We start from the raw sequence: 12,263 nt of genomic DNA on the forward strand, positions 1-12,263 counted from the left end.
CAGGTGAAGGCTGTGCAGGTGAAGCAGAGTCCTGAGGTTGGAGAGACGGAGCCCAATAACACTCAGGAGAATGGACCCTTGCAGGAGGTGGTCACACAAAAGGCGACACCTTCTCCGAGGAAAGGGTCTGAACCTAAAGAAAACTCCTCCAGAGCACAAGATGAAGATGCGAAGAACCGCCCCGCAGACGGTGAAGAAGCTGAACTTCTGCAATGCACTTTCAACTCCCCGCAGAAAGCCACAGCTGATTGGCAGGCTTTTAAAGCAACAAATGCGGCGCCAAAAGAAGAAAATCCAGCCTCGACGCAGGACAGAATCCCTGATATCGCCTCACCAACGGCCGAGACAGTTTGCCCTGTAAACCATACTGAGATAAACACAACAAGCGAGCACATCACATTGGCCACCGCTCCTGATAATGATGAAGAAGCAGGCTCCGAGGTCACCGTTGACAGCACTGTAGCCGAGCCGTCTGGGGAGTTTCCTCAAAATAATGAAGCGTTATCTGTGCCAGACACTCAGTTTCCTGCAGCAGCTTGTCAGGTGTCGTCCATCTCTGTGGTCGGTCAGGAGATCGACAAAGAGTCTCCGAGCTGGTGAGTCACGAAAGGTTCAGTTTCTGATGTTGGATGGAAGAATACAACAACATATCATTAAGGTTGAATTCGGAATATGTACAATTAGAGCTAAGCAATTGATATGTATTTTTAACATATATCATTCTGTTTACATTTTCATATTATTAAAATGTTTTTAATGAAGAAACTGTAAAGCAAATAATCAAATAAGCAAATAAAATCTGATAACTATAGACCACTGGTTCCAAATATGGAGGTTGGGTAGCAAGTTAAACGTACAGTATGTAAGTTCTGCCACTAGGGGGTCTATCATATCAAATCTGTGACAAAAGACAAGGTTTAGTGACGTTGTGAAGCAGCGTGGGTAGCTTTGTACAGGAACTGAATTATTCGCAGAAAAATTTATTCTTCAGAAAAAACTGATTCAGTGACTAAAACTAATGCTTCACCTTAAATGTCAGGGTTTTTCCGACGCTGTTCGGTGGACAAGTGACACCCCGGGGGGGGGGGGTGCCCCAAGCCGAGCTGCTGGCCTAACGTTCACTCAGCTTGTTTCTCTGATAACTTAAGATTCAGACGTACGATGACTAAAATCCTTCATCCGGTTCAAAACTAGAGTTAAAAAGGACCAAGATCTAAACAGTGGATGGTAAAAATGTTGCTTAAAACTGGATAAAAAGCCAATTTATGACTTCTTCTGACAGACAAACACAAGACTGACGCATGCGCAAAGGGGATATTATGTATGTTGTTATGTGATATCTTTAAAAATGAGGTGTCGCACGGATGATAAAAGGATGGGAAAGCAGAAAAAAAAAAAAATTCTGGTGAATTACTTAATAATTTTACTTTTTTAGTTCACTTAACCATATTCAATTACAACAGAGAAGGAATTATTACTCTTTTGTTGAACTGGCCATAAGCCAAAAAACACCAGGAACCACTGAACCTATAACGTGATTTTTCACCTCAAAAGAAAGAAGATACCATAGAGTATGTTCATACTGGAAGAAGCTATAATTATATAATATATAATATAATATATAATATATAATAATAATATTGTATTCACAGTATTTTTACTGGTTGTACAATAAACTGTACAGGTATACAAACACTGCTGTACCGAGGTCACCATCTCTTAAGTAATCATTGTCCCTTTTATATCTACGGCTGTATCAGGTCATCAAGGGCAGCGTTGCTTTATGGCAGTGTTGTATTTGTTAATCATCAGTGTGATGAGTAGAACTGCACAATCTATTAATATATTATTGAAATTACCATATGGACCAGTGCAATATCCAAATAGCAGAAGCTGCAAAACCACATTATAATGAAGTAATGTAGTGTACTGTAGAGATCCCCTGACAGAAATCTTCAAAACATGTTTGTTTGGTACAGACCTGAACAAATATTACATCATCATTATGATTTTTACAGTGAAAATTAAAATTGTGATGCAAAAATCATCATTCACGAATCACAATAAGTCATAATTACTCCTGTATGATGCTTTACAATATCTTGCAGCCCCAGTGATGAGATGAGGATGATAAACCTGCATTAATACGCTGATATTACAGGAATATACAGAGATGAAAGAATCCATATCACCCAACCAGCCTCTGTACAATCAGTGGTGTGTATCAGTATAGATTCTGCCGTATATAAATGACTATCTTTCTCCTGTCACCCTGTGTCTAGTGCTGTGACAGAGCATTCAGAGAATGGGAGTTCTTCAGTGTGCGATGAGGCCGGTCCTGAAGTCAAAAAAAGCCATGATGTGTCTGTGTCTGAGTCTTCTCCTGGATCCGAGCCCTCAGGACTCAACCACAGCGGTGAGGAACGAAACGCCGCCAACTTTGTCGGGGAGCCAGAGACCACAGCACCGGCAGACGCCAGCGAGAGGTCAGTTAGTTCAGAGTTTGTGATATCAAAATAAGACACTTGTTTACATAAACTGTGTACTTTTGTGTTTTTGATAGCCTCCCTTTGACCACTAGGGGGCATATAGACACCACCAGCTTGTGGCAGCAGACTCCTACATAAATATTTTTACATTGATACAACTAAACAAGTGTTTTATGATTTGAAACGTCATTTAAGTGGCTCTTTTTCTGTAAATCTTATAAGATGGGTTGAAGACATAGAAGGTAAACTTTTGATTTAAAGCAGGAAGAATAACAAAGGTGTTTTCTCTCTCCAGCTCAAAGTCAAATCAGGATGCAAAGCCAGATCTTGAGTGTGCAACGACGAGCTCGAAGGAGGTCACTTCCTCGGAGAGCATCAAACAGGATGTTGGGGAGGAAAGGAAAGACCACGAGAAAGATGGAGATGTTCCCGTAGCGAAGGAGGGCGAAGAGATTAAGGAGGAGGTGGAAATCTCTCCCTTAGAGGCCGAGACTGAAGCTGGGAATGATGCTGAGGTCCCGGAGTTAACTGGAAAAGAGGAGCAGGCAGGGAGCACATCCACCGGTGTAACAGCTGACGAGATATCCGTCACAGAGAATGAAGACTTTGCTGAAGATGGCCTGGGGAACAGGTTTGTCATGATAATTTTTCACACATCATGTGTTTTAATCGTCGTATCCGTTGAAAGAGTCGCAACACAGGAAGGCAATGTTGAAAACTGTGTGGCAATGTAGACTCAGCACCATGTGTTTAGTCTTCAGCTCTGAAAGATCTTACACGTCATCATCCCCAGAGTGCATGTGTTATTGCCACAAAGTAACCACTGAGAATACACAGTTCTCAAATGGGATTTTGGTATAAATTCACGAGAAAATACAAATGATGTTGATATTTTAGGCATTTATTGTGAAAGTTTGGAAGATTAGCAAACAAACTGAAGGATAATTTTAGTTCATCACAGTTTTACTGTATATATTTGCACACACTAAAATTATTTCACCAATTTTTATATAGAAGAAAAAGAACCACAAACAAAACTAGCAGCACTAAATGCTTTTTGTTTGCATAAACATCAAAATAATAACATAGAAAATACCTCATGTAAAGATATTAAAATCTAATTACACTACCAACCAGATTTTAAAATGTAAAAAATATGTAAGTTGGGTGACTAAACTACATAAAATCTTTATATTGAGCAATTGGCAAAAGAGTCTGGAGATGTACAGCAGCAGAACGACGTGTTGTGTTCTTACACTGAAACACAGACAAACCATCACATTTCCCCCATTTTGAAATCATTGAGCTAAAAGTAAAACATGACTCATAAGATTTGAAGTTTTTTGATTTTCTGTTTGCATATTCTGCCGACAAGGTGACCATCTATGGTCGAGTTTTTCCCGAAATACGACCACACTTTAAGACTTATTTCGTCTTTGGAGCACTGTCACTGTCATGTCTAAACACAGTTCATGCTGCGCTTGTGTCTGGAAGACTCCGATTTGTTCCAACTGAAGACCTAACTCTTTAAAAAGGTGTTACAAACATGCAGTGTATTTTGTTTATAAATGATATGTGGGCAACTATGTTTTTATCAAATGTTATTTACACAGGAGGAACTGCAAAACAGAGACCGGACTAAATGAACTATTTTTAGTTGCAGATTAAAACCAATTTGTTGCTGGTGAGTATTTACAGCAGCAGGACGGACTATGTGGGATTGACTCAAAATAAACTACACATGTACACTGAAAGGAAGGAACGTGTCACCCAGGGCAACAGAGTGTCTCACTGATTTGTTTTTAATAGTTTTTGAACAGTAATGGATCTCTGTGGCACAGGAAAAAGATTTTAGGATGATCTTGTTAGTAGGGTTTGTCTTCTTTTATTAGGATTTGTTGACAGTAAGAAAAATATAAATCATTGTCTGTCTTAAATGTTCTTTCTTCCTTTTTAGTGAAGAAGACTTGTACAGAGGAGCCGAGGAGCTGTCAGCATCGCGAACAAATAAACCAGGAACACGTCAGTACATCCACATCGCTCATCTGTGTTGTGGAAATTGCATCAGAGATTTGTAACAACACCACTGTTGTTTTGTCATGTAAAATACAGACAGTACTCCTTTTGTTCTGTCCATCGTTGTGTGTCTTATTCCCCTCTTTCTCCCTCTGTCTCAGTTTTAAAGGTGGAGGACAGATGCAGTTTGGCCCCAGCCGTGGACATTCTGTCTTACAGTGAGAGAGAGTGGAAAGGAAACACTGCCAAAAGTGCTCTCATTAGAAAGGTCGGTGCCTGTAGCTCTCTGGGAACAAGGGTTTCAGATTAAAGGTGTTTTTTTCCCCCTTCACGTTAATGGCTAAGACATCCTGTGGTGTCCCTGTGTGCCGCTGCAGGGTTATGAAGAGATGTCCCAGAGGTTTGGCAGCTTGAGGAGAGTGAGGGGAGACAACTACTGTGCCCTCAGAGCGACACTGTTCCAGGTGCTCTCCCACAGCACCCAGCTGCCCTCATGGCTGCAGGAGGAGGACGTTATTACGGTAAACGCTCACGTAACGAGGTGTTATTACTTGACCGTTAGCTACGGCACCCGTGCTCCGCGCCGTTGCTACGCTTCGAACAGTCTGTTCAGACAGCACGTATTACAGTTTACAGTGATGGAGGTGAATATAGCATTGAAATCTTTTTATAATAAAGTGCTGTAGTGCTGGAGAGATGCCCTGGCCTACAAATCTTGTTCTCTACATGTAAGAAAACATGTTTGGTTGCTACTGCAGATCTCAACAAATGTCACATCTTCATGATTTTAATAGTTTTTTCAGTAATAACTAAAATTGGGATGCAAAAATTCTGATTCCCACTCATCGCAATGACAGTGTTTTAGCTGCTGTCCATCCATTTTGCTGGCTGAACTGACAAATGTTGCAGCCGCATTTTATCACCTAGAGCTAGCTAACTAGATAATGAAGCCAACATGAGCTAGCACTATGAGATGCTGTCAGTCTTAAATATACACTTGATGGCTAAATACATCAACTTTATATTATGAAAGACTGAGGCTAAAGCTACATAAATTTCAGCATCCACACCAGTTGATAGTCCGCGTAGAAGACGTGGGATTGAAGCCTTGTTGTTTCGTCCATCTTCAAACAATGTCAGTGCTTCAGTTCCCTTCAACACAGCTGAAATTACATCCTAACATTTTAATTCTCTCTGTGTTTACAGCTGCCGGAGCAACTTGAGGCCCAGGAAGGTCTGATAAGTCCGTGGACATTTCCTGGAGAATGCCTGCAGGGAGATGGGACGGGAGATGCCACACTGCAGCTAAAAGGCTACATGGAGCTTCTCAGAAATAAGGTACAAATCTGCTCGGAAACATGTGAGAAAGTATTTTAAAAGACGGAGCGAGTAAACCGCAGCAGTATTTTTATGCCATCCGTGGACACTGAGGGGATTGATATTCATCCACAGAGCTTTTAGATGTGATTGCTACCATATGTTAAAGGGAGGTAGTCTGCTAAACGCTGCACTGCTCAGTCTCTCGTGGCTTTTTTTTTTTTGGTCTGCGTCATTAACGCACAGCCTAGTAATTCCCCTAAAGGATCTGGAGGGATAGATGGACCCTCAGCCTCAAAAGAAACTCTTATAACCAGAGTTACTATAACAGAATGAGGCCCCAGATATTCACTGTCGCTGGTAGCTTGTGAGGAATTCTGGTGTTTACTGCACACACGTTTTTTTAAGTCGGTTTTGCCTTACGAGAGGTGACTGTGTGCTGGTTTTGTGCCTGACATTGTGGATTCCATATATTTGCATTAGGAATAGACTGTGTGTTATTCTGGGCTGTGCTGGTTCCATAAATATACATTTTTATGTGCACTACGTATACATGAATGCAGGGAATGGGAGGGCTGGACCTCCTTACAATAGCCCCTGAGTAAAAACCACTTTGGTGGAACTGATTTTGTCTGATGATTTCTCAGGTTGTAGTTTCTGTTGTGGTGAAAACAAAATATTCCATGAATGCCATATGTTTGACTGGAATAAATAAATAACTACACATTCTTTCTACATTCCTGAACTGCAAAGATTAGTCAAATACACTGATGTCTTAAAATATGCTGTTACATAATGTTTGAGTGAAAAGACTGAAAACACCATGATGTATTTCTCAGTTGGCAAATAACTTTCATAAGTTATTTGAGTTCATCACTTTTATCTTAATTCACCATATTTGTCATCGGGCGGGGCTTAACAGCGTCTGCCAGGTCAGTCTATCCAACCCTTTGCTCTAAATGAAGATATATTTCAACTACTGGTCAGATTACCATCAAACTTTGTATGTATGCTGTAAAACTGAAATGAATAGCCCGGTCTTTTATTGGCTTCAATCAGTGAGCTCAACCTGCTTTTATTGGGAACAGGCGTTTAATTCATTATGCACAAAACTCTTGCTAAAAGATGGGAAATACGATCAAATAGTTTATTTAAACCTGTATGAATATTAATTGTATAAAAATCAAATAACGTATCGGTTATGAATTGTGGAGAACCGAACTGATCTAACGATGTGTAGCATGTCTAAAATGACACGTGTTTCGTATGTACGATCTAAGCAGCAAGTGGGCAACCCAGTGGGCTTTAAAAGGTTTTATACCTCTATAAAAACCCGACCTTGCGTCTAATTGAGACCTGCGTTTCTTTGTCAAACCAGATTAAAATTTGGCAGATTTCTGTAACATTTGTCGTGGGGAAACGGAGGATGAGTCCTAGTATATTGGTGTCCTCCTGACCTTTAATCTACCGCCTCCATCAGACCAAAATGCACAGAGGATATCTGAGAAGTTAAGACGAAAAGCATCCATGTAGTGCTGATTATTGTCTTGAAGGATCAAATAATTGATTGGTCTATAAAATGTCTATGTTGCTTGTTTTCTGCAACAAACATCCCAGAACTTAAAGATATTCAACTAACCATCACATAAGACAAAGAAGAGAGTAAATGGAACTAGGTAAAGTTTGTATTTTTGGTTGGAAAAAATAAAATCACTTAAAAGATGAATCAGTTCTATTTCCTAATCGACTAATAGATAGTTTCAGCTCTACTTCCATACTTCAAACGATTATGGTCTTTCCTCCTGTACCATTCTCTGGACAGACATTACCGGGGCTGCAGCTGCTGAATATTTTTCATTATTCAGTCAATTTCTATTCATTGATTAATAATTTAAGCTAGAAGATATAAAAAATAATGAATAATGAGTCATATATTGCTTTTTTTTTTTAAAGAAAACTGCAGCAAATCCTCTCATTCGTAAAGTCATAAGTCAGAGTCTTGTACTGATTATTGACACCAGTGATTAAATGCAAACCAGTTATTGATTCATTTCATTGATTGCTCTTCCAGTGGCAGGCAGCAGTGGACTGCCCCTCGGCTGTGGAGCGGCAGCAGCTGTGCGAGCAAGTGTTTCAGGGAGGAGAAGAGGAGCTGGGGCTGCTGGAGGCGCTGAAGCTGCTGATGCTGGGCCGAGCGGCGGAGCTGCACGGCTGCATGCTGACCGGGGAAGACGTCCCGCTCTTCTGCTGGCTGCTGTTCGCCCGGGACACGTCAGACTGCCCGCGCTCCTTCCTCTCCAACCACCTCAGCCACGTGGGCCTCAGTGCCGGGCTGGAGCAGGTACGAGAAACCCAGGGCTTCTTTTTATTTGTTCGCCAGCAAACCGCAGACTCACTCTAACAGGCGTTTAAAGACGTACTGAATGTTTTACTGGCTGTGTACAGGGGCTTTCTGGCGAGCAGGGGGCTTTTATATGAACCGTTTATGGTAAATAATAACTTACTAGGAAGTAGCTGCTGGGATTTTCTTGTCCTTTTGAATCCAGCAATACATTTCTGCTGAATAAACCATTGTCACGCTTTAACAAAAAAAAACAAAGATGTCATGATTGGGCGTGTAACATTCTCATGATCTGAAACCCGAACAGTAAAACAAGCCGGCGCTTGTGTTGTTTTCTCTGTTTTTTTGAGCTGTTGTGTTGCTGCATCATCAGCCCCCGGGGGTGAGGAGGTTTCAGGAAGGTGCAGAGCGAGTTTAATTGTTATTTTCATTCTTTTAAATTAAAGCTTTTACTGGCACGGTTTGTATAGAAAGAGAATGAAACCCCACCCATAAGTATCATGTGCTTGAGCAGCTAACTTAAGAAGCACGCATTCTGTAGCCGTGCAATTATCTCACAGCTTTTTTTTTTTTTTTGTTTGCCTTTCATGCAGGTGGAGATGTTCCTGCTGGGCTACGCCTTGCAGTGCACCATTCAAGTTTACAGACTGTACAAGGCCGACACGGAGGAGTTTGTCACCTATTACCCAGACGACCATAAGGACGACTGGCCGTCCGTGTGCCTCGTCACAGAGGACGATCGCCACTACAATGTGCCAGTCGTAGACGCCGCAGAGCACGAGGAGCTCGACTCGAGCTGATCGTTCACTGCAGAGAAATCTCCTGCCATACAAACACTCCTCAGGTCGATCATGATTAATAGATTTACGCCAATTAAAGGAACAGTTTGACATTTTGGGGAAAAGCTTTTTTTAGCTGAGAGTTCAGTGAGAAGGTTGATATCACTCAGTCTGTCCATTAAATATGAAGCTAGCTTAGCTTAGCACAGAGACTGGAAATGGGAGGGAAACAGCTAGCCTTGCCCTGTCCTAAGGTAATAAAATCAGCCTGGCAGCACCTCTCTGGCTCATTGGTTAACAGGTTGTATCTTGTTTGTTTCACCTGAACACAAACTGAAGGGTAAAAATGACACATTGCGGTGTTACAGACTTTCCCATCACCTTGAGGTTAAACAAACAAGATAAAACGTGATAATTAGTCAGCTTTAGAGCTACTGGTACGTGGATTTTATTACCTTAGGACAGAGCAAATTCCCCTCTTTCCAGTCTTGGTGCTAAAAGAGTTATTATAGTTTTCGGATTTTACATTAGTTTTAATTTGTTTTTAATTCAGTTTACTTTCCAGCGTGGGTTTGTTCATTTAAGTTTAGTTTTTTGTTGTTTAAAAATATTAGTTTCAGAATTAGTTTTAGGGTTTTTTTTATATTGTCATATAAAGGGGTATTTGTCAGGGGCAAGATTTAAGAAGTTCAGTAAAGGTATTACAAAACAAGCACATTCACAGTCTCCATAAACATATCCACCAACGCCTCCTCAGGGTTGCTACGTTGACAAATCTGACCAAATTGAGACTAAAACTGAAGGTATTTTTATTTCATTTTAGTTAGTTTCGTAAGTACCCACTATTGTTTCAATTAGAATTTGTTTTTACCCAAAGTCTAGTCTGTTTTGTCCCCCCCAGTTTAATCTTGGTGCTAAGCTAACTGGCTGCTAGGGTTTGCTTCATATTTAGCGTACAGACATGAGAGTAATATTGATCTTCTTCCTCGCGACAAGTAGGCAAATAAGCATACCATCCAAAATGTCTATTCCTTTAACAATATGCTGATTTGAGACCCTGTACAAGATGTGGTTTACACACGTTTGTACACACTGTACTGTATACAGAGTTTTCTATTTGGGTGTGTGTACATATATGTGCATCTGATATTGCAGGATCATCTCAGTTGAGTCCCAAATTAGTTTGAAGGACAAGTTTTTCTGAGCAATCCCGATTTAAAAACAAAAAAACAAAAAAAAAACAAAACAAAAAAACAGTGGAGCTGCCAACAGCAGCCAAAGTGATGAGATGGTTGGTGTTTACACTGGAATCCAAGTGCTTTGATTTGTGTTTTAATTTATTATTTTTCATAATGTCGGAAAAAAAAAGAAGGAAAAAAGCATCTTAAATTAAGAAGACTGGAAGTCGTAGGTGAAACGACTGAATCAGTCAGTCAGTGAAAGGTTAGATGATTTATCAGGTTTAACAACAGCTCACAACAGATGACGATTGGAAGACTTAATCGCAGCCTCTGTGTCAGAGGATTTGTGGTGGTCTGTGTGTGTGTTTACAACTGTGTGTGTGTGTGTGTGTGTGTCAAACTCAATGTGTAACATGTTGCCTTTAACCAAGCTGTTCTGAAGGGAAAGAAATGTGCCAATATTGCTGCAAATACTGGCAACAGTCCCCAACCACCAGCCACTGGATTCAGTAGTAAACGCTCGCTTGGTCCTCCATGTTGCCTTAGAAATAATGCACAATAAGAATGAATGTGGGTTAGAGATAAGAGGCCATTTCCTCGCCCTGATTCCAGAGCAGGTGAGAGTGATATGTTAACAGTAAAACATTGATTATGCCATTTGCAGGAATGTTCTTTGTTGTGTAAGATTTTTTGGATGGCATTTAGATAAAATTAAGGTAAAAGTTTTTGTAAGTCTTTTTTTTTTTTTCTCTTTTGGTTTAATCAGCTTGATACTTTTTTGACTGTTCCTAATTTCATGAGAACTATAAACATGATTTAAAACTGAGGTTTCAGAAGTTCACTACAGAAAATGACACGTTACATCTGTTTGGACTCTGTCTGTAAAACATGGTTGAATACAAAAGGATTTTCCAAAGCTCTATATCTGTGGTTGATGTTGATTGTATGTTTTATCCGCCGTACCCATCCAAAACAAGTCTATCTGGATTTTTGTTAAACCGGTCTGGGGTTGAAGATAAGCAGCGCCACCATGTAGGATAACATACCGAACATTTGTTTTTTACTTTTTGGGGAAACGAGACATTTGTTCATGCATAACATCAAGAACTGGAAACACTTGGTATCAATAACATGCTTTATGGTTATTTCTGCGTTTTGTCACCAAGACTGATTTGTGTAAAAGAGAAAGGTTACAACTTAAATCATTTTCTACGTATCGGGTCATTTAAAGAAAAAAAATGGGTTGATTTTGCGGTTACCATTATCTTTAAGCTTACAGCAGCGAGGTTAAACTACAAGGACCTTAAGGCCAATGTAAAAACAAACCACAAGGGTTAATAATAAAGCAATTTATTTGCCAAATAAGAATGCCTATACAGTATATACATTACATACGACAGTCTGAATACTACCAGGAAAATGCTTGGCAAAACAAAAGTAGATGGACTCCCAGACTGTATGGAAAGTGGACAATCATAACTGTATTCTGTAACACACGCAATGATATAACGAGGGATTCCTGACCCCTCTGAGCAATTAAATATACACATTGCATTACCTATATAAAACAACAATAATCTGTACACCAATGTATGTAAAATACGATTGCACAACCCAACAAGTCCCACAATATGTCTATATTTGAATTCAAGCAAGGCCTTGCTTAGTCTTGATAAAATAACATAAAATAATGAACTCTGTAATTTGGCAACTCCACTATCACTCGACAGATGTTTCATTCTTGCTGCGGAGGAGGAAAAGTTCTCCTGTGTCGTTTTTTTTTCCCTTGTTTACCAGTCAGTAGACACACGAAAGTGGTTAATACACCCGCTGATGTGAAGATGCAAAATTATAAGAACGGATGAAAAGGATCGGAAGACGAAGGTATTTACACGGATGAATGAACACTTGGAGGTGCATGGCTTTCTTTACAGTGTGCGTTTTTAATGGTGTGTAGGTCGACGTGAAGAAGACCTCGTCACTCTTATTCAAAGTTTAGTCCGTCGGGAGAACCTCTGAAACCAAACCATACTCGGGGGTCCTCTCTCCTCTCCAGCACTACACTCAGCGGTCTCCTCTTCAGCAAAGTTCCCACGTGGAGGTCAGCTTTACCTCCCTCCCCTCTTCCCTCCCTCCCTCC

The 12,263-nt window shown here is 40.3% G+C and overlaps 1 protein-coding gene across 9 annotated transcripts in view; it reads left to right on the forward strand.

The window, feature by feature from the left end:
• The window catches only part of LOC118320791, a 13,289-nt gene extending 2,244 nt beyond the window's left edge, over window positions 1-11,045 (forward strand). For all 9 annotated transcript variants that reach the window (XM_035651999.1, XM_035651924.1, XM_035652072.1 and 6 more), the window contains 9 exons: window positions 4-596; window positions 2,283-2,486; window positions 2,785-3,120; window positions 4,447-4,511; window positions 4,667-4,773; window positions 4,883-5,026; window positions 5,712-5,843; window positions 7,894-8,163; window positions 8,757-11,045. In XM_035651999.1, coding sequence (XP_035507892.1) covers window positions 4-596; window positions 2,283-2,486; window positions 2,785-3,120; window positions 4,447-4,511; window positions 4,667-4,773; window positions 4,883-5,026; window positions 5,712-5,843; window positions 7,894-8,163; window positions 8,757-8,963 — 2,058 coding nt within the window. In that variant the 3' untranslated portion in view covers window positions 8,964-11,045. The remainder of the gene's footprint in view (window positions 1-3; window positions 597-2,282; window positions 2,487-2,784; window positions 3,121-4,446; window positions 4,512-4,666; window positions 4,774-4,882; window positions 5,027-5,711; window positions 5,844-7,893; window positions 8,164-8,756) is intronic.
• Window positions 11,046-12,263: the final 1,218 nt, after the last annotated feature.

Source organism: Morone saxatilis, unplaced genomic scaffold (genome assembly GCF_004916995.1).
Source record: "Morone saxatilis isolate NCDOM2014 unplaced genomic scaffold, NCSU_SB_2.0 Contig0, whole genome shotgun sequence".
NCBI classification, from domain to species: Eukaryota; Metazoa; Chordata; class Actinopteri; family Moronidae; genus Morone; species Morone saxatilis.